This window comes from Drosophila albomicans, chromosome 3 (genome assembly GCF_009650485.2).
Source record: "Drosophila albomicans strain 15112-1751.03 chromosome 3, ASM965048v2, whole genome shotgun sequence".
NCBI lineage: Eukaryota > Metazoa > Arthropoda > Insecta > Diptera > Drosophilidae > Drosophila > Drosophila albomicans.
This window is the reverse complement of record NC_047629.2, coordinates 28,163,322-28,189,083: the sequence shown is the minus strand read 5'-3', so window position 1 is coordinate 28,189,083 and position 25,762 is coordinate 28,163,322. Positions and strand designations below refer to the sequence as shown.

The following is a 25,762-nucleotide window of genomic DNA, read 5'->3' as shown; positions in this document are numbered from 1 at the left end:
AAACTAAACGAAAAAGTTATTTTGGGGAAAAGCTAAGAATTGTTTAAGTAAGCACTTGCCTGAAAAATAAGTGTTAATTGCTTTGACAGCAGATAAATTGAAATTCCGGCAACTTCCTGGCGAGGAATTCTAGTTTTTAGCTAACTTTTAGCGTGTGTGTGTGTGCACATGAGCTGAGTGTGTATAAATGTGTGTGTGAGTGTGTGCTTGATTTCTTTTGTGTATCTTTAAGAGATGCTTGGTTATTTCCTGGCGGCGTCTGTTGCAGGCGTTTACTTTTAGTTTTAATTTGGCAGCCCGCATAATTTTGCTATGATTTGCACTTCTTAATTAATTATTTTTCGCCTTCGCAACTAAATGCGGATCGTAGCTGTGTCAGCAAATAAGCGGCACACACGCACAACCCAAGTGTCTGGCAATCCTTTCTGGAAGTCTGGCAAACGCAAGCAAAACAAAACTTTCGAAAAGCAAAATACACATATATTTGATTTTTTTTTGGTCCTGCTAGAGGAAATTTCAGCACAAAAAAAAAATATGCTTCGCAGTTGCAGCTGAAATTCCTTGGCACCTTTGACACATGCGGCGTATGCGTAATATGCGATAGCAGACGTTGAAAACGGAAGTGGAAGCGAAAGCATCGGCAAAATCAATGCAGTAATCCCCTTCTAACCAATGAAAAGGCTTACCGTGCAAATTCCCAGCTTATGCCAATTGACAACCACCGATGCAGACACTCCCAATGCTTTTTGTTTCATTTAAATAAAGCGTGTGTTTTTTTTTCTCTCTTTACTAATACTTTTATTCAACTCCCACTCCGTCCTCTCATCACTTGCTGATTGTTAAGCTTGGCGTCTGTGCCATGTCAATTGCATTTCGCTGGCAATGCAAATTGGCAGAGCGTTTGCCATTTTCCGTTCTGTTGTGCGAAGCGAAGCGATCGATGGTTACTCATTATTTAGACGCTTAACGCGCGTCGCTTTTTGCATTAGGTGATTAAGTTTTGCAGCGCCACCTGTCGGTCGCAGTTCAAATTACGCTTTGTGTGCTGCGTCGCACCGACTTGCGCTCTCCGATTGACATTTTGTGGAGCAATGCGGTTTTTGTTTTCGCATTCAATTGTTGGCAGCTTCGCCTGCCACGCATTTTCATTTCCCCTTCACCTATTTTTTTTTCCTTTTTTTTTTTTTGTCGGAATGAGATCCATAGCTGGCGGTGCCAAATGTCAAAGTGGCAGCAGCACCCACAAATACACACACACACACACACACAACCACACTCTCACTCACTCACCACATTCAGCTCAGCTCGGTACACATCTCATCTCATGCCCGGGCATGTAAATTGCTCTGGCAAACAAATCACGTACTCGATGTACCAAACTCCCCCGTGCAACGCTCCACGATGCGACATCCTCATCGTCGTCGTCGCCATCATATCAAAAGCCAGAAGGCTGCCTGAATTTTTGCGGTGTTGCTGCTGAAATGGCTAAAAGCAGCACACGCCGCCTCTCTCACTCCCTCATTCTCTGCTACTGGGCGAGGAAGCTGCTAAACAACCGCAACGAAACCAGCATCGGCAACATTGCCACCCTTCAGGTTGTCTGGCCCATTTGAATGCGATGAGACGCTTTTCTGAATTTTTAGTTTTCTTTATTGGGAAACCAGGCTGCAGCACCTGAAGTGCTCTCTGCAGCAAGAAACGATTTTAAGGTGTTTACTTGCAGATCAAGTGACTAAAGACGAACTCAAATGCTTTAAGAACATTATGTGGAGTTTCCAAGATTTTGTAGAGTAGTTCTTTAACATAATAGCAACATTCTATATATTAGACTACTTCATGTCCTAGTTTATTGACGAAGAATAACATATAGTATTTTAAATCTGATTTAAAATTGGAGCTAAAAACTGGACAAAAAACATGTTTGGGAATGTCGCTGAAAGACTTAAACTAATTGCATTATATATTAATTTTCGTTAAATATTTAAACGAAATTCCATAATCTCTCAATTTAAATTTCCACAATAGAATTTTATACACTAATTTTTAATAATATTAATATTTTGTTATTTGTTTTAAATGAAATTAGAAGTTTATACAAATCGAAATTTCAGTACGACGTATTTAATCAAATACTATATTAGCAATAATAAAGAAATAAAAGCCTGCTAACTTTGGCTAACAATGTGGTACAGTTTTTTTTTTTATTTGAAATATATTAAATCAATATACCAAATATAGCAGTCGATATAATTAAGTATGTTTACAGTACATTAATTTAGTATAAGAATATTATTCAAAAGACTATCTCACGTCGAGCACACTCGACTGTAGTTTTCTTACTTGTTTATTACTTGTTTCTATAAGACCATAAATAGACCAGAATAGAATTTTTTAAATAACCATTTTTACAAACAAAACCAATCTTCGACTTTAAATAATCTTGCTCAGTTACTGAAATTTGAAATCAGTTTCTATTCGATCACTTCTGAGATGCAAAGTTTTATATGAGCATCTCAAGTTTACGAACTTGAGTAATAAATACTTTTAATGTAGTGTTCTAAGATATCGAAAAGAAACAGAAAAGAACAAATTAATTGATGTGTAATGTATACTCACATTTGAGAATAAATGCGAAACCATTGAAAGTCTTTCAATTAGATGTTAATGTGCATTAAAACTTAGCACAAGAAGCTGATGTGAAATCAATTACCGAACGAGTCGAGTTTTTCAACAACGCAATGATGCAACAAATTAAAACGCATGTGAAGGAGGAGGGCTAATGAAAGGTTCTAAAGAAAACTGGGCCAAATATATTCGAATTCCTGATAGCTTGTCAGAGGGTTGAGGCGAAGGTTAAAGGGTTAACTCATAGACATTTGGAGTCTTTGCTGGCCCAGGGCGGAAATTGCCAAAAATGTGCCGAGCGGAACAAAAACAACAATAAAGTTGGAGCGAAAATTAAGGCAAGTGGAGTTAAAAGTTAAGCTAACAAATGAAGATGAGGCTGGGAATAGGATTGGCACATCCGTACCGCACGTCCTCCTCCATATGTGGGCCTATCACGCACACACACAGGCACTCTTACGAACATCAAACACACACACACACACACACGCTCGCACACATAGAAGGAGAAACTGAACTCGGGCGCAATTTTACGCAACAACAAAAAGTTTAATTGAGGATAAACTTTGCTGCGTTTGCGCTGCTGTTGAAAATCAACCAACGTCGACATGGAAAATTTCTCAACTACGTTTGGCAGCAAGTAAGGGGGAGGATTGAGAGGTTCTATAGTAGAAGAGATATATGTATGTATATGCCGCTTATCTTAGCTGTTTAAGTTTTCGCTTTCTACTCGTACTTTGCATCGCTGCTTGGCTCACTTTGTCGTTAGTTTTCATTCTTTTGTTGCCCCAACCTCACAAAAGGGTAAACTTTAAGATTAAATTTTTGAGCACACGTCGATGCCAAACGAAATAAATGAATAAAGGAAGAGAAAAAAGGAAATATCAAAAGAAATTGATGTGGACATTTATTGGTCGGTTGGTTGCGCGTTTCCCAAGCTTTGTTTGCCAAAGCCAAATGAATGGCAAATATGGATGAAAAGCGCATGAGAAACGATCTGAACCTCAACCTCCGAGCTTGCAGTTCATATATGGCATACTATAAGTCGCTCTAGACAGCATGCAAGTAAAAGGCGAAGGACAATGAAACACAAATGACCTGAATAAAACCGATGTACCACGATGTGCCACAAACAATTGGCTCTCAAGCCAATTTCCCCGCCCGTTATGATGGCTGGTTAAACATGGTCAAAAATGGAATGACGAGAGAGTTTAAGTGATTCAAATACTCTTTTCCAATTTTCATTTGCATTATTTCGTATTTAATTATACATCTGTGTGCATTTAATGAAATGGGCTGATGAAAAGGTTATTCAAATAAATAGAAATTATTCGAATGTAAAAACTTTATCTTTACAAAGCTCATATTCTAATCTAGAATGTAAGTTATTTACAATTTCATTTAAAGTTACCACATTATATATATTTCTTTTATGTGACAAACTGATTGAAAACAGTAAGTATTACTTGCTGATCTAGAGCATAAAAGTGACCAATACTGCGGTCTAGACAAACAATGGAATCAATTTATACTTTTTTTTGGTACGAAGTTGAACGATTTTTATTAAAGGCTATCAGTCATTGAACATACACGCTGTTAATCCTTGCCGGACTTTGGCTCTTACCACAATGCGGGCGCTGCGGCATAGCTCAAGGGAGCTGCTCCAAAAGCCAATGGGGCGGAGTATTTTGCAAACACAGGTGCTGCATAGGGATGCGCCAAGGGAGCCGCAAATGGAGCTGCCAAAGGAGCCGCAACTGGGGCCACAGCTCTGACAACTGGTGCAGCGATGGGAGCGGCGAATGGAGTGGCAATCGGGGCAGCCAAAGGAGCAGCAACTGGTGCAGCGAATGGAGTAGCAATTGGTGCAGCAATTGGGGCCACAGAACGGAATACTGGAGCAGCCACTGGGGCCACAGCTCTAACGACGGGAGCGGCGATAGGAGCAGCGAATGGAGTAGCAATTGGTGCAGCCAAAGGAGCAGCAACTGGTGCCACAGCCCTGACGACTGGAGCAGCAACTGGAGCCACTGGCACTGGAGCAATCACGGGCGCCGCAGCGATACCATTAAAGGTTCTGGCCACCACCTGGCTACTGGCAGCAGTCACCACGGGAGCAGGTGCCGCAATCACCGGAGCAGGTGCCGCAATCACGGGAGCTGCCAGCGGTGTGTGCAGAAATCCTGGCTTGGCGGCAACGCAAGCAATAAGAGCGCAGATGACAACGGCCTAAAATAGAATTCATCAGAATTATTTATTGTTGACCACCAGTGAGTGGAATCAATATGAAAATACTAACGTATTTGAACATGTTGAATTGATTTGGTTGATTTGCTGACTTGGTTGTAGCTGTTTGAAAGCGAATTGCTGACTGATATCAAGTTGATGTCATGCCACGCATATTTATACTCAAGTAGCCAAAGTATCGGCACATCGAGGCTACTTAACATGCGCCCTGCGTAGGGCTTTGTTGTCCATTATAAGTGGCGGCATTATAATTGGACAAAGTGCTTAGATACCAGCAATGTCTTTGAGGGTCTCGTGTTGCAGCTGACAAAACCCGAAGGGCAGCCAATTTCAACTGCCTTGACTAATTACCAGCAAAACTTGTATGGCAAAGGCGAACATGCAAAAGCGCACTCGAATTGCCAAGAGTTTAAAAATGCACTTTATATCGAAAAACCCAAATATGACATATCTGACATAATTGCTATTAATAATAGTAGCTTGCCAACAATAAATAGCCAAAAACCTCGACCCACATTGCTCAATTTGTGAATGCAAAAAGTTGAGTAAAATGTCAATTATAGAAAGATGAAAGTTTTTTTTAGGTGTTCTCCAGCAGGACATTTCAAGATCAATTAAAAATTGGAATGAACATGAGCTTATGAAGATCAATGAAAGTATTGGACTGGAGTGTTTTTATTTAATTTGTAAGTAAATAAGATTATTTAATTTTAATGATTTGTACGTTTTGTATTTTATTCGACATAAAGTTTCAAATTCTAAATTTCTCTGCCATTCGTGAAATTTGAAGCATTATAATTAGATTCAAGAAACTTAATAATAACTTAAGCATCATTCCAATAGCACGGGATTGATCCTGCTCTACATGGGAATTCAATCATAGTATTATAAATAAATAAGAGAACTTCTAATCTTCCAAATAAAATCGACTCACAATCATAATATTTAAGACACTGTACAAGAAATGAATTGAAATGGATGTTAAAAACAAATTATGTGATAAAAATGTGTCTATCGAAATTATTTAAAAATACTATAATTGTTGATGATGGGACTGAGTGCATTGCAAACTTGTATTAAATTTTCGATTCAAGGGCTTTAGTTTCTAGTATTCTACAATTTTCTAAAATTTATCTTGACATAAAGTATTTAAGAAACACAAAACCAACAAATATAGAAAGTAGCAGCTTTAACGTACATATTTGCATATTTTGTTGAACATTTAATTGTTAAAGCTCTGAATTGAATAAGTTGTGAGAACAATATTTCAACAAGATGACACATACACACATGCAAACGCAAAACCTTTGCCATGTGCTAGCTCCAGGCAGTGACCTGACCTGGACCAGACCTGGAACAGTTCGGAGAAGTCAACCAATTAAACATTTTGAGCACGTACAGACGGGACAGCTAAAGCGAACTGAAAATTATTGCTCACACCCGACAACTGTTCGGGTCAGCAAATACACACACAATCGCACACACACACACACATCAACGAACAACACCCGCACAATTGGACGACAGAGTCTCGCTTGTTGACACAAAACTTTTTTCCTTTTGTTTTTGATTACCATTTTTTTTTTTGGGTCAAGGTTGATGCAATCTGGGTTTTACTTTAGGTATTTTAAGGTTGACTGACACTCCGCACGTGTTCATAAACAAATACGATAAATGAATTAATATACAGACATAATTAAAGCTAATAAACTTTGCATCACGTGCAGTAGCTTTTCACCAATTTAAACAATTCTTGCAACACAATTCGGTGTTCTTTAACGACAAATGCAAGTGCGATAATCAGTGTTGTAAAACACATGTAAACAATCGATTAAAGCAGGCAAGGGACGAGTAGGCACGACTTGCGTGAAATGTGGTCGCAACGTGTCACGAGCAATAAAACAACGTGCTTATTACAGTTACAGTTAGACCTGCAAAGTCCGGTTTATTATTGTTTTTGCTTGCTTTTCTTTTTGTTTCTTTGTTTTGCTTGGCTTTGCTTTACTTTGTCTGTGCGCTCTGCATGCTAATTTCTATTTTCGCTTGTTATTGCTACTTTTTGCGTTTTGTATTTTCTATAGGGCCTCCGTCACGTTCGTTTTGATTTGCTATAAAAATAAATCGAAAACGAAGACACGCAATCAAACAGAGTTTCGCTTTTAACGCCTCAACTCCAAAAAAGCAATCAGAATACATCCCCCAACATGTTCAAATGCGTAAGTAACCAAAATTGTGATTTTTCAATGCCCACTTCACCAATCACATTCTCTCTTTATACAGACCATTGTCATCTGCGCTCTGATCGCCTGCGTGGCCGCCAAGCCAGGATTGCTGCACGCTCCACTGGTTGCTGCTGCCCCAGTCATTGCTGCTCCTGCTCCTGCTGTGGTCACTGCCACCAGTAGCCAAGTGGTGGCCAGAAACTTTAATGGCATCGCCACTGCGCCTCTGATTGCTCCCGTTGCCCCAATTGCACCAATTGCTGCTCCAATTGTCAGAGCCGTTGCACCTGTAGCTGCTCCTCTGGCCGCCGCAACGTTCGCTCATCCTGTGGCTGCTCCTGTCATTGCCAAGTATGCTGCTGCCCCTCTGGCTGCTCCATTTGCCTACAGCGCCCCACTTTCCTATGCTGCGGCTCCTGCCCCACTTTTCATTTAAGCCATTATTCCAACACTGTGATTATCTTGTAAATACTATTAACAAAATATATTAAAAATAGATTTAAATTTAAATTTGTCCATCAATTTGTTTACTTATTTAGTTAGGAAAGTAATCCAATCACATGATCTAGCACACTAATTATTTATTTGAAAACCCGATGTCGATAGGGTAGAACTTTGTGGCTGCAAACTGGGTTGCGATCAAATGCAAATTGTAGAAGTTATTAAAAAAATACATTAATGTCAGAAAAAACGCATACTTACTACGGGTCTACGAGATATATTTCAAAATAATTAACATACAACACTTTTTTGCTTTTATTCAAAATGGTTAGCGAGTATCTGACAGTCGAGCACACTTGATTGTATCTTTCTTACATGTTTTATTTGAATTTCTCTTAAACCTATGCGGAATAGAAATATGAATTTCCTATCCAATGTCTGAATTTTAATTAGACAGATTCTATACAAAATCAAAAAATACTAAATTTAAACAATAATTAACACACAAGAAACTGGAGTATTTTCTATGCTTACTTCAATTTATCAAAATCCATAAGAATTCTGTTTAGCAATCGTTCTTTTAACTTCACTCTAGAACTTAAATAGGCTCGAGTGCTTCCTACTTTACTGGGCGTTTAATTTCTGTCATTTAAACATATAAGTCATTTAAAAAACAATGTTAATAGTTAACAATATTATTGTATGTATTAGCAGTAAGTCATCATTTAAACTTATCACAACAGTTTAAATATTCATACAACGCATTTCCTTTTGTGATGGGAACAGAAATACTATAAATCACATCCAATCAATAATTTTGATATTTACATATTTGAATGTTAAATTAATGTTTATTGCGCCATACAGTTGACACTGTGCATTTCCCCGTGACCTTGACATAATTACAAATTTTGTCCAAGAGCAAATTTAAAGCAAACAATTTGGTCACTTAGATGTCACGCGGCGGCCAACTGACGATGATGGAAACAGCTGCTGTCGGTGTTGACAATAATTTTAACGCGCTCTACGTGACTTGCACTTCAATTTGGCCAACAAGCTACAAACCGAACGAGCCCTTGTTTTATGTGCGAGCTGTAAATCCAATTAGAAGACACCCAAGTGCACCCCGAGATAACTTAAGCTTTTAAGTTAGAAATGTTGATTTTTATTTTTCAGTTTGATCACAAGTTCTTACAACAGAACTGGGGCAGCAACGTGGTGGGCGGAATACGCCAGGGGCGCAGTCAAAGGAGCGCTGTACGCAAGAGGGGCAGCCAATGGAGAGCTGTATGCCAGAGGAGCAGCCAGAGGAGCAGCAGCGTACTTGGCAATGACTGGAGCAGCAACTGGAGCAGCCAACGGAGTAGCAACTGGAGCAATCACCGGAGCAGCTGCAATTCCATTGTAGTTGCGGGCAATCACTTGGCTGCTGGTGGCAGTCACATATGGAGCAGGAGCAGCAACAACTGCAGCAGGTGCAGCATAAGCCAAAGGCTGGTTCAGGAGAACTCCAGGCTTGGCAGCAACACAAGCGATGACAGCGAGGATGACAACAGCCTGTGGATAATTTTTATTTATAATATGTCCAAAGGATTTGATCGTCTTGATCGACTTACGAATTTGAACATTTTGTTTTGTTTGTTGATTTGTTTACAGTTCGAAGACTGGAAATTGTTTGATGCATTTTAGCAGCTTCACTCTGAAATTTATACAAAAGCTGGGAATTCGAATGGTAACATGACCTTAAATCAAAATATTTATAATGTGTAGGTGCCGCTACGTGTTATACATTAAATAGTGTTAAACAACTTGAAGTACAAAATAACGGAATGATAATGACTTCAAAATGCAAAAGAAACTGTTAACTGGTCTTACGCGAAGCAATGAACTAAAATTAATCACAAATGAATGAAGACTATTTTGGGTATAAATACTTGACAATTGTTCAAGTTGGACATCAATCAGTTCACAGTTTCAACTAGAAGCAACACAAATCCTCAACATGTTCAAATACGTAAGAAGGAATTGCATCCAAGTCTGAGACTTTCTTTTAACATCCTTTAATTACAGGCTGTTGTCATCCTCGCTGTCGTCGCTTGCGCTGCTGCCAAGCCTGGAGTTCTCCTGAGCCAGCCATTGGCTTATGCTGCACCTGCTGCCGTTGTTGCTGCTCCTGCTCCATATGTGACTGCCACCAGCAGCCAAGTGATTGCCCGCAACTACAATGGAATCGCAGCTGCTCCAGTGATTGCTCCAGTTGCTACTCCATTGGCTGCTCCAGTCATTGCCAAGTACGCTGCTGCTCCTTTGGCTGCTCCTCTGGCTTACAGCTCTCCATTCGCTGCTCCTCTTGCTTATAGCGCTCCTTTGAGCTATGCTGCTTCTGCACCACTTTTGATTTAAATTAATAAACTGTGATCTATAAACTATTACTGAAATATATTTGTCTATTTGTTTAATTGACTATAGTTCAATCTGACAACATATATAAAATATTTTTGATTTTTGAAATGGAGTCTTCTTATATGCCACATCATACAAATTAAAAGCTTCTTATTTCTGCGGTAATTCAGACTTAGTTGATGAACTTAGCTAAATCTTGATTAAGTAAAATTCAAATTCCATTTAGTGACTTTTGATAAATCAATTTATTTGCAGATGAAAAAAAATTGTTGTATATAATTGTTTGCTTACAATTTATGTTTAAAGTTCTGTCAGGTTATAAAATTACAAACATCGAATTTTAATTAAAATCAATTACTTGATTGTTAATATTATTTGACTTAAATAAAAATATTGTTATAAATAAAATAAATGTTCGTTTCTATGAAACTGCCACTAACACTAGTGCAAATTAAATACATTTCTATTGCTTCAGTTTATCGAACAATGTGTGGACAAATGATGAAGATGCATTTATGTACATATAGATTAGATATAAAAAACCTTGCCAATATATCGGCAATGCATAACGCATAAAAAAAGAACTTAATAAAAATTTCGAAAAAAAGTAAATTATTAGCAACTTGGACATTCCACTTAACCAAGTAAGAATTCCATACCGGAAAGTCTCTACCAAAGCTAGTATTCCTTCTTTTTTCACATCTTCGCATATGAGTTCATTAAACTCAATACACCATGGAAAAAAGCCTTTGCGACCTGGACATAAATGTTTGCATACATTTCGAACCCAACGCATCCTCAAAACAAACCAATTGTGTGTATTGCACGTGAGGTGCATTAAAATTAAAAACAGTTTTTGATTTCCCTTGCCCTGATGCCGTTAATCCAAATATTACAACGCAAATACCAATAAGAAATCTATGTTATGTTTTCAGTTGTTTATTTTAAATCAATGGTCTAAAGTTCTTACAGAAGAACTGGAGCAGCTGCAGCAGTGTAGGCCAATGGAGAGCTGTAGGCAAGAGGAGCAGTCAGAGGAGCGCTGTAAGCCAGAGGAGCAGCCAATGGAGAGCTGTAAGCCAGAGGAGCAGCCAGAGGAGCAGCAGCGTACTTGGCAATGACTGGAGCAGCAACTGGAGCAGCCAACGGAGTAGCAACTGGAGCAATCACTGGAGCAGCAGCAATTCCATTGTAGTTGCGAGCAATCACTTGGCTGCTGGTAGCAGTCACATATGGAGCAGGAGCAGCAACAACGGCAGCAGGTGCAGCATAAGCCAGTGGCTGGCTGAGAAGAACTCCAGGCTTGGCAGCAGCGCAAGCGATGACGGCGAGGATGACAACAGCCTGTAATTAAAGGATGTTAAAAGAAAGTCTCAGACTTGGATGCAATTCCTTCTTACGTATTTGAACATGTTGAGGATTTGTGTTGCTTCTAGTTGAAACTGTGAACTGATTGATGTCCAACTTGAACAATTGTCGAGTATTTATACCCAAAATAGTCTTCAATCAGTTATGAGTCATTTTAGTTCATTGCTATGCGTAAGACCATTTAACGGTTTCTTTTGCATTTTGTAGTCATTATCATTCCGTTATTTTGAACTTCAAGTTGTTTAATGCTGTTTAATGTAAACCACGTCGTGGCACCTACAAATTGTAAACATTTCGACTTAAGGTCAAGTTAAATTCCCAGTTTTTGTATAAATTGCAGAGTTAAGCTGCTAAAAGGCATCAAACAATTTCCAGTCTTCGAGCTGTAAACAAATCAACAAACAAATCAATATGTTCAAATTCGTAAGTTGATCAGCTTCCAGATTATTGTTTGGATATATAATATTATAAATCCATTTTATCCACAGGCCGTTGTTATCTTCGCTTTCATCGCTTGCGCTGCTGCCAAGCCTGGAGTTCTCCTGAACCAACCATTGGCTTATGCTGCACCTGCTGCCGTTGTTGCTGCTCCTGCTCCATATGTGACTGCCACAAGCAGCCAAGTGATTGCTCGCAACTACAATGGAATTGCTGCTGCTCCAGTGATTGCTCCAGTTGCTACTCCGTTGGCTGCTCCAGTCATTGCCAAGTACGCTGCCGCTCCTCTGGCTGCTCCTCTGGCTTACAGCTCTCCATTGGCTGCTCCCCTGGCTTACAGCGCCCCTCTGACTGCTCCCCTTGCCTACAGCTCTCCATTGGCCTACACTGCTGCAGCTGCTCCAGTTCTTTTGTAAGAACTTTGCTCCATCGATTTAAAATAAACATTTCTAAACAAAGTTAATATTTCTTTAATTGCTTTTCGGGCTTTTTGTTGATAACTTCTTCAGAGCTAATGAAGTATATGTTATATGGGTTTCATTTTCTCTATGCAAAAGTGTAGTGAAGGTATCGATTAACAATACTTGGACTCATTTGTTAATATCCAAAAGGTTACGGCCGCAATTTTTTCTTTACAATATCATTTCCAATGCGACATATTAATTTATTCATGGTCAAACTAGTCTGTTAATTTTTTGTAATCATTTTGATATTGCTTCATTTCATGTAGATCTCTAACTGTTTTATGTCTTTCTGTCTATCGTAAATTTTTGATATACAAAAAAGTAACTGAAGTTTTTATGATTCCTTAAAATTTTGGTAGCGATCAGATTAAGAAAATTCTGAATTTTTCTTAGAAATTAGATTTTACTGTAAAAACTTCTATTGGTAAAGCGAGTTAATTATTTCGATAACCAGTTTAGTACATTTTTATCTAAAGGTATATATATAAAGCAAATCATATGTTTTACTATATAGTCGGTATATTATTTTGGTATTTTGGATCGTTTACGATATTTTCGTACTGTTTTTCCTTAATTGAAAGTGGGTGGTGAATATCTCCTCTGTAGTTTTACGATTTTGTGACAAACATTTCTGCTAAATTATTTGTACCCAGTTTTTTTTAAAATTAATGGCTTTCCGAAATCATTTTAACAATTTCGTAAACATTTTACGCTGCCAAGTCTTATCGTTTGGGCTTTCAATACAACCTCTAAAGCGGAAGTTTATTAAAGTGTCGCGTTGTGAAATAAGTTATTGCTTAACTCGCACAACTATTTAATAAAATTTGCAATTTCTAGAAAAAATATACATATATTTTGTTTATGGATTACGGATCACAGTTTATTAATTTAAATCAAAAGTGGTGCAGAAGCAGCATAGCTCAAAGGAGCGCTATAAGCAAGAGGAGCAGCCAATGGAGAGCTGTAAGTCAGAGGAGCAGCCAAAGGAGCAGCAGCGTACTTGGCAATGACTGGAGCAGCCAACGGAGTAGCAACTGGAGCAATCACTGGAGCAGCTGCGATTCCATTGTAGTTGCGAGCAATCACTTGGCTGCTGGTAGCAGTCACATATGGAGCAGGAGCAGCAACAACGGCAGCAGGTGCAGCATAAGCCAATGGCTGGCTCAAAAGAACTCCAGGCTTGGCAGCAGCGCAAGCGATGACGGCGAGGATGACAACAGCCTGTAATTAAAGGATGTTAAAAGAAAGTCTCAGACTTGGATGCAATTCCTTCTTACGTATTTGAACATGTTTAGGATTGATTTTTTGTGTTGCTTCTAGTTGAAACTGTGAACTGATTGATGTCCAACTTGAACAATTGTCAAGTATTTATACCCAAAATAGTCTTCATTCATTTGTGAGTCATTTTAGTTCATTGCTATGCGTAAGACCAGTTAACGGTTTCTTTGCATTTTGAATTCGTTACCATTCCGCTATTTTGCTTTATGTTGTTTAACACTATTTAATGTATAACACGTAGTGGCAACTTCATATTTAAAACATTTAGACTTAAGGTCAAGTTAAGTTCCCAATTTTAGTATAAATTGCAGAGTAAAGCTGCTAAAAGGCATCAAACAATTTTCAGTCTTCGAGCTGTAAACAAATCAACAAACAAAACAAAATGTTCAAATTCGTAAGTTGATCAGCTTCCAGATAATCCTTTGGATATATTATAAAATCCATTTTATCCACAGGCTGTTGTTGTCTTTGCTCTCATCGCCTGCGCTGCTGCCAAGCCTGGAGTTCTTCTGAGTCAGCCATTGTCTTATGCTGCTCCAGCTGCCGTTGTTGCTGCTCCTGCTCCATATGTGACTGCCACCAGCAGCCAAGTGATTGCCCGCAACTACAATGGAATCGCAGCTGCTCCAGTGATTGCTCCAGTTGCCACTCCGTTGGCTGCTCCAGTTGCTGCTCCGATTGCTACTCCATTCGCTGCTCCTCTGATCGCAAAGTACGCTGCTGCTCCATTAGCTTCTCCGCTGGCGTACCATGCTGCTCCCTTGGCGTACTCTTCACCACTTTTGCTGTAAGATGTTTTTTCACAGCAGGCAAAGACTGATTTCAAGTTGAATAAAAAACTCGACGACTGATCCACTAAGCTGGCGAAATGTTTTTCTATTGGTAGGGCTTCACACTTACATACTCGCATACATACCATAACCCACACACACACACACACATAGATGCACATGATTATCCTTTTGACTGACTTTTCCTCATGGGTTTTTGTTAGTTTCGGGTATTTATCTAAATCGCTTTCATAGCGCATTTCATGCATTGATGCACAATTTAAAAAGTCATTTTTGCATTCGCGCATGCTGATGGACGATAAAATCCTTTTGCCAAGAAAAGTGGTAAAATCCTTGGCATATGCTATCGCCCACGACCTTAGCGCCAGACGTGTGACAGGACTTATGCTATGCTGAAGCCCAAGATTTGTTCATGCATTTGCTTTTCCCCAACGCTGCAAGGAAGCCTTTGCCTGGCGCCTATAATTTGATTAGGTGCAACAAGTGAAGTTGTTTGTAATTAGAAATAAAACAACAATGTCAGCAACTGCGTAATTGAATTTACCATCCAAAACTGTAACCATAATCAAAAGCCAAAACTACAGGAGTTGGAAAAACCCGTGTGCCTTTCGCGTGCTCGTCTATATAATTAAAAGTTTGCCCTCTCTTTTGCCAAGCGAGATGCGATTCGCCCATTTTTGGTATGTTTCGTGTTTTCATGTTTTTTGTTTGCCATTTGTAATTGCTGTTAATGGCAAAAACAAGCAGAGCAGCGCAGTGCATGGACAATGCTAACCGAGGAAAAACAGCAAACGACAAACGACGAGTAAACACTAATTCAACAGCTCACAACGCGACACGGATTTTGCATTAAAAAATACTCGCACCCAACTCGCCAAATCTCTGGAATAGCTCTAGTAGATGTTGCCTACAAACATCACAATGAATTGTCATGGCAGGCGCAGGACTCAGAGAACTACAGGAACGAAGAAGTATGAATATGAATATGAACATGAGTATGAGTTGTTTATGTGTGGCTCATGTTCATGTCTCTCGTAGACCAACGAAAATTGTTAAATAATGACGTTGACATTTGTTAACATTTTTAGCTTTATGCAGTTTTCTTTATATGTATGTGTTAAAAATACAACGCTTTCACAAATTTATACCAAAGAGTATGTATTTATTTTAACATATTCGAGGAATGGTTTGAAATTTCAAATTAACAATTTTATCGTAGGAAAACCAGTTTTGTTTACAATTTATTAAATGCACTTAATTATTTTAAATTATTTACAAAATGTATTCTCTGGACGTAAAATGTAAGGAAAAATAATGCATAAAAATCAATATACAAAAGGCTGTCATTAAGTTTGATGGGAACTGTTTTCTTTCAACTAATAGTAATACTTTGAAGAAGTGCAACATTAAGAATTTAAAAGAATATTTAAAAATTAGGAATGCAATTATTTTATTCTACCTCAATTTTGATAAGGATAAACGTTGGCATTTAGGTTTTATATACAAATTGATATAGATATAATGAGTTATTAGCAATTTATGGATGCTCGGTGAGTCTCTCCTAATGAGCAACGCAAGCGCTGCGTGTTCGGCATCTTGTGACCTGTCTTATCCGCGCCTTTCTTCATTTAGAGTCAAGGCGCCTGTCTGTTCTGCCTGTCGCTAATTAGGCTAAGCAAATTATGCAATATGATTAATAGAGAGCACGGGAAAGCAATTAACTTTTTGCGATAAACAGCCAAGAGAGAAGAATTAATGCGCTCCTGATTTGCCAGCAGATTTATTTGTTCTCTTCACTCCCACTCGGTGGAAAATGAAATGGACAGGACCAAAAACGACGGGTGGCATCGTGGCGGCAGGATGCCGAATGGCACCTTTCGTATTTTACAATTCACGTAGTGACATTTGCATTTTTGATTACTTCAATATTTGCTGCATTGCTTTTTGTTTATTGCGAGGTGTTGAGTATCATTTTATATATTTTTTTTCCCCAGCTTTATTTTGGGGTGCGGGATTTTTGAAACGTGTCGTGCAAATCAAAAAGCACGAGCAGGGGGGAAGGGAAAGGGAGCACGCGTCTATTTAAATTGGCAGACGAAAGGTCAGTTGGCTTTAAAAATTTTCCCAGTCGGTCTTTTTGGGTTATTTCTTTATGCAAATCATGTGGGCGGCGTAACAAGGGCGTGATAAGGTTTGATTATGTTGCTGCTGCTGCTGTTTATTATTGTTGTTGTTAATATTGCTATGGCTTTTGGCCAGCTTTTCGGTACGGTTCGAATTCTGCTTTGGTTTTGTGTTTTTGTTTTTCTTCTTGTTGTTACTCGCAGTGTCATTTGCTTAATTTGTTTGTTGCGCTTACAGCCAAAAAAAAAATTCAATCAAAACCGTTTTGAGACTGAAGACAATGGCCAAAAAAAAACAACAACAACAAAATAAATGAGGAAAAAGCAAAGTTCATGCAACCCGGGACAATGAGCCATGTATTATATTTCCAGGCAATTGTTTATGCGCACCGAAAGTTCCCCAACAAAAAGTCGCCGCCATTTAATTGATGATGGTTCAAGGGGGAGAGAAAAGAAAGGTTGTCCTTCAGAGGGATGCGGTTACATTGTGGCAGCTGCCTTAAAAATCGTGCTCAAGCAGCTAAACCTTAAAAGAAATATGGCAAAAAATGGGATCCACTCGCCAAGTAAAACTCTCCTTCCATGCGTTCCGATGAGTGGGCGGCGGGATTCAGGATTCAGGGACGATTCAGGATGCTCGGCGCTGACGTGTTTGCCGCATCTCAGCTTCTGCTCTTGCTGCTTCGGCTGCAGCAACCAAAGAGCCACACTTAACCTTGGCTGTATACGGCCGAGGACACGCCACTTAACTTATGAATTAAATTCCAGCTCTTGGCGAATCCTAAAGCCAGCGATGGTTTATTTTACGGCCAGCACTCGCAACTTTAACCCAAAAAGCTCCATGAGGCTATCAGGCCAACTGCTAAAGCTACGGCTCTCTCATTCGTGCTCAGTGAGTGAGCTTTTCCTTTGGTTTTCCATTCAGCACTCTCTTAGGACTCAAAGCTGTGATTGCGACGCTCTTACGTCTGATGTAAAAGAGTGAGGCTAAGAATATGTTTCATTGTAGGTGATGATGACTTTATGGATTACATTTCTTGTGTTGAGGTGTTATGAATATTGTGTTCTTTAAATATGATTTTTTTTTTTGTTTGGGTATTTTACTAATAATTGTAAAAATGTATGTGATATTCTGATTTGTTTTTTTTGTAAGAATAAGTATTATATGTAATACACAATATTTTATTTTTTCTTAAATACCTGACAGAATGTGTATGGTTAAAGTAATAATAGTATTATTACTTTTAAACCCACTACCTTTACAGTAGATGCCCTTCTGTCTGTCTGTTTATATGAACACTCAGATCTAAAGCTTATTATATCAATGTATCAAATATACATTTCGGTATTTCAATATAGTATTTAGTATAGTATTTTAATGATAATGACCAATTAAAAATGGCATATGTATTCGAGAGTAAATTTCCCAAATTATAAATTGAATTTTCTACACTAAGAATTAATTGCAAAATGTTACATTGAGCATTAACAGTTAGCATGAATGTGTTTTTGTGTAAAAGTTGTTGATAAAAAAGCTGTTTAACTCAAAAATTAGAAACTTTTTGCTAGAGTCTGTAATGCATTTAAAACTTCACATGGCTTTTGATTGGGACACTATTTCTTAGACGTTAGCTTGGGTTCTAGGTACACAGAGACATACAGAGTCAGGTAGTTAAAACTTTTAAATTGAGCCTGGGTGGCCAGAATCATTTGTGATTTTTTATTTTCTCCTTTTTTATGTTTTATTTTTTGTTTGTTTGGGTGCTGGAGAGGATCTGTCTGCCCAAAAGTTGCAGTTACGGCAAAAGTGCTCTGTCACTGCTCATTTGTTGCTAATAATTATAAAAGTTTATACAGTTCCCCAAGTCGCATATGTACACATTTCCCATATACCAACATGGTGTACACCAAAAAAGTTGCAGACAGTTTGTCTATCTGCAGCGTTGCTGTCGCTGCTGTGTTGCAATTGGAGATGGGATAGAAAAGAATGCTTGGGGAGGGGAGAGAGGTAGAAGAAGTGAGCAAAAGTTTAGCGCCGTTTGCAATTGTTTAGTTTAGCTACATTTGCTGTTGATCAAAATGTTTGTAAAGTTTTTTAGTGTGGGTCTAACAATAACTGCTGCCTCCGATTACACTAGCAAAATGGCCAAAAAGAGAAGTGGAAAATGTGTGATGCTCAAACTGGGCAACTCAAATAGTTTTCAACAGCGGCAGCCTAAAAGCAAGAGAGATATTAAATTTTTATTTGCTTACTCATAACAATTGTGAATTCGGCTTCGCTTGTTGTTCTCAGCCTTTTGGGCATGCCCCGATTACTTTGTTACCCATAAGTCATTTTGCTTTGGCCCGCAGCCAGAGACTTTCGACTCTGCCTCCGGACTTGAGACTCAGGTTCCTTAAGTTTCAATATTATTCTTTTTTTTATATTATATTTTGCAAACAAGTCCAACAATGGCAGCGCCAAATTGCCTTAAAAGCCTTTTCAAGTCAAAGTTTTGCCTGTTTGCGCATAATTATTTAGTTGTGACATCGCAAGCGAACAGTTAAAAAGAATAAACAATATTTAAATGGAAAACTATCGAAAATATGGCCGGCAATTATAAAATACTTTTACAGCACTATTGTTGTCCTAATACAATTATTAGAATAAAGTGATTGGACTTGTAATAATATTTACTTCTTTAGTTCTTGAGCTTACCTTTTAGCGGTTCTTTAACTGCCATTTTACATACATACATATGTATCTTTGTGTTTTGCAACACCAAATTATTCGATAAGTATTTCGATATTTTTAAGTGTTTAGGCTCGATTGCATGTTTTTATTGCACCAGAAAAATTTACGTTTTCTGTATGTATATAGTAATTATTTATTTGTTACCTATGTGGATATTATTTTATTATTTGAATTCAGATATATTTTAATATTCTTTCCGTATATCATTAACAATTATTTCGTATTTGTGTTGGGCTTTCGACCCTGCGGCTTCTTAATTTCATCTTCACTGGACTCATCGGTGTCCACAAACGGATTATTCTTATCCTGCTCTGTTGTTTCTTTCTTCGTGGAATTACGAGCGATGAGCATTAATTTGAGAATTTCCATTTGGGTGTTCAGCATATTAGACACAGCCAGCACATGTTCAATTCGATCTCTGTACTCAGCTTGCAAGGTTTCTTCATCCTTGGGCGGCGGCGGCTTTTGACGACTTGCAGATATCACTTCTCGTTTGCGGCGTAGTTTCGATTTCGCCGATAACTCGCGACGATCCAACTTGCGTTGTATGTTCTCAGCCACAGTTCGATTATTGCGTTTATACGGCTTTCGCCACCAGGGCAACTTTCTGAGAAAGAATTCAAAAAAGCCACTATACTCGACACGCAGGAATTCAAAGAAACTAATTCGCCTCTTTGTTTGGGCATCACGAACAGCGCGAGCTGTTTGAAAATAATCGGCAATTGTTGTAATCAAGACATTCATCAGCAAAATTGTCACAACAAATCCCATCATGGCATACAGCAAGATGCCCAAATAGAAGCCACCATACAAGACCTCCTTTGGATTAATCGTAGTGCTGAAGCCACAGGCGAAGCACAAGGTGGTCGTGATGCTTGTGATTACACGCAAAAAATGCACCGAATTGTTGCCATTAATTATGACAAAGGCAATGCCAAATGCCACCAGGGTAATCATGATCATCGCAATGGTCATCGCAAATGCCTTCCAGGCCAGAGCAAATGTCTGCGTGAATAGTAGAAACACCTTGGAGAACTGGAGAACTCGCCACAAACGCAGCGTCGTCAGACAGATGAGGAAACCAATTAATATCGTGGTCAAGCTGTGCAGTCGAGCTGGGGCATGGAAATTCAAATACTCCAATTTGTTGGCACCCTCCAGTCGCTTCAGCAATCCGTGCACGATCGTTGCTCGCACCAACATCAAACCGATCACCAACACATTCAGCACAATAATGATGAGATCCATTTTGTTCCAGAAACTCTTGATTTTCACCGGCGTATACCAGACTGTTCTCACAAATGCATAGCTAAACTGCAGCACAACAATAATATAAATCACCAGCACAATTATGCTGCCGAACGATAGTTGTTCCAACTCTTCGATGAGCCTCACGCTGTCGCAATCAACTTTAGGTATGATACTGCCAAACGGTGTATTCTCCACTCGCAGCGTGCAAACACTGAACATATTCGCATCCACGTTGTAGAGTGTAAAGTCGAGAAACACCACCGATGTATTGTAGTTGAGCCAATTGTATTCCGAGAGAAAGTCAAGGATCTTCATCGAGTTCTGTTTGTTTCTGGCCAACACTGTGACATAGCCACGCAACTCGGGATAGTTTTGAAAGTAACCCACATGATCAAAGTTCATCAAAATGGCATCCATAAGGTCGGAGTGATCATCGATGGGCAACCACGGCTCGTAGATACGCCAATACTTGTCCGCATAGTGCAGACGTCGATAGGGCAGCTCCCAGTTGGGCATATACTTCAGATTGGAGAACTCGGGATCATTCCAGCCGAATTGTTCCTTAATCAAACGCAGTTGCCGCAATCGCGCCACGCCCAGCATCTTGTTTGGCTCACTGTGCACCCAATAATTGACGCCCGTGTCCTCATCATCAGAGTCAAAGGCGGTGACCAGCGAGGACTGCACAAAGTCAAACAGTTGATTCAGATGGTAGACGTTTTTCAATCCCATGTAGTCCGTGTGATTATCCGTGAAGAGTCGTTGCATCATTTTTGTATTGTGATAGAGCAATTCATCACGATGCACGAGCACCATTAAAGTCAGCACCAGAAAATACTTGCCATAGAGAAAAAGATCTTCGACAATCAATTTATACTCATCGTTTAGAGTGTAATCGCGATAACGCTCATTGATCAGCATCTGAACTCTTAAGCCCGGCAAGCGTTGCTTTAGAAAATCCAAGCGATTGTACTTCTCATCTTCCTCGGGCTCGTAGGGACTATACTTGGGTATTTTTGAGGGCCAAGTGGCCTCGTCAATAGCGAATAGAATGAATTTGATTGGTTCTGCGATTATCATTTGAAAGAGCAGCACAATCACAATCGAAACCAGCATGTTCTTCAAGTGCTCCGTTTCATGTTCAACGCCTGCAAAGTAATATGCCACGCCCACGCAGCATAAAATTATGAACACGGTCAGGAGGAAAAACAGTCGTCGACTTGATTTCTTTTTCATTATTCAATTTGCAATTTATCGATCCTTTTATTTTCTCTTGCTAAACAATTGCTAGGAAGTTAACTCAGGAAGTGAAATAAAATAGAATTTGCTTCCGTTAAGCAAGTTTCGATTGCCCAAGCAAAGTTGTCGTGATTGAATAAACACTCTAAGCAACTATTTCGGAAATAAATAGCAAAGTCGACCCTGATTTACTCTTAAAGTTTTTGCCACCACGTCATGAATATAATAGACACACTAATAATACGCATAGCAATGGCAAAAATGTTAAGTGGCTCAGGCAAAACAGTTTTCCCGCTCTAGAGACAAAGGTTCTTCAAAAGATTCGACCTCTTATAAATGCGTAATTTAAATTGTAAAAAGTCCTAGCAATGCTTAGTTCATTGATCACAGTTTATTTGTTTAGAGCAAAAGTGGTGCAGAAGCAGCATAGCTCAAAGGAGCACTGTATGCCAAGGAAGTGCTATAAGCCAGTGGAGCAGCAGCGTACTTGGCAATGACTGGAGCAGCAATTGGAGCAGCCAACGGAGTAGCAACTGGAGCAATCACTGGAGCAGCTGCGATTCCATTGTAGTTGCGGGCAATCACTTGGCTGCTGGTGGCAGTCACATATGGAGCAGGAGCAGCAACAACTGCAGCTGGAGCAGCATAAGCCAATGGCTGGCTCAGAAGAACTCCAGGCTTGGCAGCAGCGCAAGCGATGACGGCGAAGATAACAACGGCCTGTGTATAAATTGAATTTACAATATATCCAAAAGGTTATCTGGTTGCTAATCAACTTACGAATTTTAACATTTTGTTTAGTTTGTTGATTTGTTTACAGCTCGAAGACTGAAAATTGTTTGATGCCTTTTACCAGCTTCACTCTGCAATTTATACAAAAACTGGGAGTTTAACTTGACCTTAAGTCAAAATGCTTACAATTTTTAAGTGCCACGACGTGTTATACATTAAACAGTGTGAAACAACTTAAAGTAAAATAACAGAGTGATAACGACATCAAAACGCAAAGAAACCGTTAAGTGGTCTTACGCATAGCAATGAACTAAAATGACTCACCAATGAATGAAGACTATTTTGGGTATAAATACTTGATAATTGTTCAAGTTGGACATCAATCAGTTCATAGTTTCAACTAGAAGCAACACAAAAAATCAATCCTCAACATGTTCAAATACGTAAGAAGGAATTGCATCTAAGTCTGAGACTTTATTTTAACATCCTTTGATTGTAGGCTGTTGTCATCCTCGCCGTCATCGCTTGCGCTGCTGCCAAGCCTGGAGTTCTTCTGAGCCAGCCATTGGCTTATGCTGCTCCAGCTGCAGTTGTTGCTGCTCCTGCTCCATATGTGACAGCAACCAGCAGCCAAGTGATTGCCCGCAACTACAATGGAATCGCAGCAGCTCCAGTGATTGCTCCAGTTGCTACTCCGTTGGCTGCTCCAATTGCTGCTCCAGTCATTGCCAAGTACGCTGCTGCTCCACTGGCTTATAGCACTTCCTTGGCATACAGTGCTCCTTTGAGCTATGCTGCTTCTGCACCACTTTTGATTTAAATTAATAAACTGTGATCCGTAATCTATGAACAAAATATATGTGTATTTTTTCTGGAAATTCCAAATTTTATTAAATAGTTGTGCGAGTTAAGCAATAATTTATATCACAACGCTACAACTTCAATAAACTTCTTAAGCAAATGCTAACAGTACACAATTTGTCGCTGGTGACATCATAAATAACAATTTAATTTAATATGCCATAAAATGTTTTGTCTACAGCTTAATCGATTCACAACAAGCTAGGAATCCAACCATTTTCAATAGGCTTTCGAATAACAAGAAATACAAAATTTTTTTTTTTTGAATTTCTTTTGATTACATAAAAGTTGTGGTTTGATTTCAAATTTGTAGTCAACTGAATTTTGTACATAGGACAGTTTGCATATTTTTAATAATCTTTCAGAGATTTTCTTAACAAAGGATCCGCTTTAGAGGTTGTATTGAAAGCCCAAACGATAAGACTTGACAGCGCGAAATGTTAACGAAATTGTTAACATGATTTCGGAAAGCCATTTATTTTTAAATAAAGTGGCTACAAATAATTTAGCAGAAAAGTTAGTCACAAAATCGTAAAACTACAGAGGAGATATTCACCGCCCATTTTTAATAAAGGAAAAACAATACGAAAATATCGTAAACGATCCAAAATACCAAAATAATATACAGACTATATAGAAAAACATATGAATTGCTTTATATATATACGTTTAGATAAAAAGATACTAAACTGTTTATCTAAATAATTAACTCGCTTTAGCAATAGAAGTTTTTATAGTAAAATCTAATTTCTAAGAAAAATTCAGAATTTTTCTTAATCTGATCGTCCCCAAAATTTTAAGGAATCATAAAAACTTCAGTTACTTTTTTGTATATTAAAAATCTACGATAGACAGAAAGACATAAAACAGTTAGAGATCTACATGAAATGAAGCAATATCAAAATGATTACAAAAAATTAACAGACTAGTTTGACCATGAATAAACTAATATGTCGCATTGGATATGATATTGTAAAGAAAAAATTGCGGCCGTAACCTTTTGGATATTAACAAATGAGTCCAAGTATTGTTAATCGATACCTTCACTACACTTTTGCATAGAGAAAATGAAACCCATATAACATATACTTCATTAGCTCTGAAGAAGTTATCAACAAAAGCCCGAAAAGCAATTAAAGAAATATTAACTTTGTTTAGAAATGTTTATTTTAAATCGATGGAGCAAAGTTCTTACAAAAGAACTGGAGCAGCTGCAGCAGTGTAGGCCAATGGAGAGCTGTAGGCAAGGGGAGCAGTCAGAGGAGCGCTGTAAGCCAGAGGAGCAGCCAATGGAGAGCTGTAAGCCAGAGGAGCAGCCAAAGGAGCAGCAGCGTACTTGGCGATGACTGGAGCAGCCAATGGAGTAGCAACTGGAGCAATCACTGGAGCAGCTGCGATTCCATTGTAGTTGCGGGCAATCACTTGGCTGCTGGTGGCAGTCACATATGGAGCAGGAGCAGCAACAACGGCAGCTGGAGCAGCATAAGACAATGGCTGACTCAGAAGAACTCCAGGCTTGGCAGCAGCGCAGGCGATGAGAGCAAAGACAACAACAGCCTGTGGATAAAATGGATTTATAATATATCCAAAGGATTATCTGGAAGCTGATCAACTTACGAATTTGAACATTTTGTTTTGTTTGTTGATTTGTTTACAGCTCGAAGACTGAAAATTGTTTGATGCCTTTTAGCAGCTTTACTCTGCAATTTATACTAAAATTGGGAACTTAACATAACCTTAAGTCCAAATGTTTTAAATTTGAAGTTGCCACTACGTGTTATACATTAAATAGTGCTAAACAACATAAAGCAATATAGAGGAATGGTAACGAATTCAAAATGCAAAGAAACCGTTAACTGGTCTTACGCATAGCAATGAACTAAAATGACTCACAACTGAATAAAGACTATTTTGGGTATAAATACTTGACAATTGTTCAAGTTGGACATCAATCAGTTTACAGTTTCAACTAGAAGCAACACAAAAACTCAATCCTCAACATGTTCAAATACGTAAGAAGGAATTGCATCCAAGTCTGAGACTTTCTTTTAACATCCCTTAATTACAGGCTGTTGTCATCCTCGCCGTCATCGCTTGCGCTGCTGCCAAGCCTGGAGTTCTTCTGAGCCAGCCATTGGCTTATGCTGCACCTGCTGCAGTTGTTGCTGCTCCTGCTCCTTATGTGACAGCAACCAGCAGCCAAGTGATTGCCCGCAACTACAATGGAATTGCTGCTGCTCCAGTGATTGCTCCAGTTGCTACTCCGTTGGCTGCTCCAGTTGCTGCTCCAGTCATTGCCAAGTACGCTGCTGCTCCTTTGGCCGCACCCTTGGCTACTCCCTTGGCTTACAGCGCCTCTCTAACTGCTCCTCTTGCCTACAGCGCTCCTTTTAGCTATGCTGCTTCTGCACCACTTTTGATTTAAATTAATAAACTGTGATCCGTAATCTATGAACAAAATATATGTGTATTTTTTCTGGAAATTCCAAATTTTATTAAATAGTTGCGAGTTAAGCAATAATTTATATCACAACGCTACAACTTC

General features: G+C 38.9%; 12 protein-coding genes across 12 annotated transcripts; 6 read left to right on the top strand and 6 right to left on the bottom strand.

Moving 5' to 3' along the window:
• Nucleotides 1–4,175: 4,175 nt before the first annotated feature.
• On the bottom strand, nt 4,176–5,065 carry LOC117566511 (cyclin-dependent kinase inhibitor 1C). The gene is made up of 2 exons (XM_052005341.1): nt 4,925–5,065; nt 4,176–4,854 (listed from the first exon to the last, which is right to left on the bottom strand). The coding sequence occupies exons 1-2, from the start codon at nt 4,934–4,936 to the stop codon at nt 4,246–4,248; spliced, it is 621 nt and encodes a 206-aa protein (XP_051861301.1). The 5' UTR covers nt 4,937–5,065; the 3' UTR covers nt 4,176–4,245.
• Nucleotides 5,066–6,818: 1,753 nt separating this feature from the next.
• Nucleotides 6,819–7,559, top strand: LOC117568832 (translation initiation factor IF-2-like). Its single transcript, XM_034249708.2, has 2 exons — nt 6,819–7,088; nt 7,153–7,559. The coding sequence occupies exons 1-2, from the start codon at nt 7,077–7,079 to the stop codon at nt 7,528–7,530; spliced, it is 390 nt and encodes a 129-aa protein (XP_034105599.1). The 5' UTR covers nt 6,819–7,076; the 3' UTR covers nt 7,531–7,559.
• A 1,144-nt stretch (nt 7,560–8,703) lies between these two features.
• Nucleotides 8,704–25,204, bottom strand: LOC117566512 (glutaconyl-CoA decarboxylase subunit gamma-like). The gene is made up of 3 exons (XM_052005345.1): nt 25,111–25,204; nt 9,152–9,234; nt 8,704–9,092 (listed from the first exon to the last, which is right to left on the bottom strand). The coding sequence occupies exons 2-3, from the start codon at nt 9,161–9,163 to the stop codon at nt 8,727–8,729; spliced, it is 378 nt and encodes a 125-aa protein (XP_051861305.1). The 5' UTR covers nt 9,164–9,234; nt 25,111–25,204; the 3' UTR covers nt 8,704–8,726.
• On the top strand, nt 9,506–9,938 carry LOC117568844 (cuticle protein 38-like). The gene is made up of 2 exons (XM_034249720.2): nt 9,506–9,549; nt 9,606–9,938. Exons 1-2 carry the CDS (start codon nt 9,538–9,540, stop codon nt 9,936–9,938), a joined length of 345 nt encoding a protein of 114 aa, XP_034105611.1. The 5' UTR covers nt 9,506–9,537.
• LOC127565673 (calphotin-like) lies at nt 10,877–11,382 on the bottom strand. The gene is made up of 2 exons (XM_052005342.1): nt 11,339–11,382; nt 10,877–11,282 (listed from the first exon to the last, which is right to left on the bottom strand). Exons 1-2 carry the CDS (start codon nt 11,348–11,350, stop codon nt 10,905–10,907), a joined length of 390 nt encoding a protein of 129 aa, XP_051861302.1. The 5' UTR covers nt 11,351–11,382; the 3' UTR covers nt 10,877–10,904.
• On the top strand, nt 11,689–12,202 carry LOC117568836 (cyclin-dependent kinase inhibitor 1C-like). Its single transcript, XM_034249711.2, has 2 exons — nt 11,689–11,729; nt 11,795–12,202. The coding sequence occupies exons 1-2, from the start codon at nt 11,718–11,720 to the stop codon at nt 12,158–12,160; spliced, it is 378 nt and encodes a 125-aa protein (XP_034105602.1). The 5' UTR covers nt 11,689–11,717; the 3' UTR covers nt 12,161–12,202.
• Nucleotides 13,789–14,345, top strand: LOC117568843 (uncharacterized). Its single transcript, XM_034249719.2, has 2 exons — nt 13,789–13,880; nt 13,942–14,345. The coding sequence occupies exons 1-2, from the start codon at nt 13,869–13,871 to the stop codon at nt 14,275–14,277; spliced, it is 348 nt and encodes a 115-aa protein (XP_034105610.1). The 5' UTR covers nt 13,789–13,868; the 3' UTR covers nt 14,278–14,345.
• Nucleotides 19,133–21,733, bottom strand: LOC117568829 (polycystin-2). The gene has a single exon (XM_034249702.2). The coding sequence runs from the start codon at nt 21,619–21,621 to the stop codon at nt 19,348–19,350; it is 2,274 nt and encodes a 757-aa protein (XP_034105593.1). The 5' UTR covers nt 21,622–21,733; the 3' UTR covers nt 19,133–19,347.
• Nucleotides 22,020–22,508, bottom strand: LOC117568842 (cuticle protein 70, isoforms A and B-like). The gene is made up of 2 exons (XM_034249718.2): nt 22,405–22,508; nt 22,020–22,344 (listed from the first exon to the last, which is right to left on the bottom strand). The coding sequence occupies exons 1-2, from the start codon at nt 22,414–22,416 to the stop codon at nt 22,024–22,026; spliced, it is 333 nt and encodes a 110-aa protein (XP_034105609.1). The 5' UTR covers nt 22,417–22,508; the 3' UTR covers nt 22,020–22,023.
• Nucleotides 22,707–23,176, top strand: LOC117568841 (cuticle protein 70, isoforms A and B-like). Its single transcript, XM_034249717.2, has 2 exons — nt 22,707–22,799; nt 22,856–23,176. Exons 1-2 carry the CDS (start codon nt 22,788–22,790, stop codon nt 23,174–23,176), a joined length of 333 nt encoding a protein of 110 aa, XP_034105608.1. The 5' UTR covers nt 22,707–22,787.
• Nucleotides 24,409–24,911, bottom strand: LOC117568837 (cuticle protein 38-like). Its single transcript, XM_034249712.2, has 2 exons — nt 24,835–24,911; nt 24,409–24,774 (listed from the first exon to the last, which is right to left on the bottom strand). Exons 1-2 carry the CDS (start codon nt 24,844–24,846, stop codon nt 24,409–24,411), a joined length of 378 nt encoding a protein of 125 aa, XP_034105603.1. The 5' UTR covers nt 24,847–24,911.
• On the top strand, nt 25,178–25,666 carry LOC117568838 (cyclin-dependent kinase inhibitor 1C-like). The gene is made up of 2 exons (XM_034249713.2): nt 25,178–25,229; nt 25,286–25,666. The coding sequence occupies exons 1-2, from the start codon at nt 25,218–25,220 to the stop codon at nt 25,640–25,642; spliced, it is 369 nt and encodes a 122-aa protein (XP_034105604.1). The 5' UTR covers nt 25,178–25,217; the 3' UTR covers nt 25,643–25,666.
• The last annotated feature ends 96 nt before the right edge of the window (nt 25,667–25,762 follow it).

Bases quoted from the DNA above. Each gene is read 5' to 3' on its own strand.
- LOC117568829 (XM_034249702.2), bottom strand. From the start codon at position 21,621: ATGAAAAAGAAATCAAGTCGACGACTGTTTTTCCTCCTGACCGTGTTC.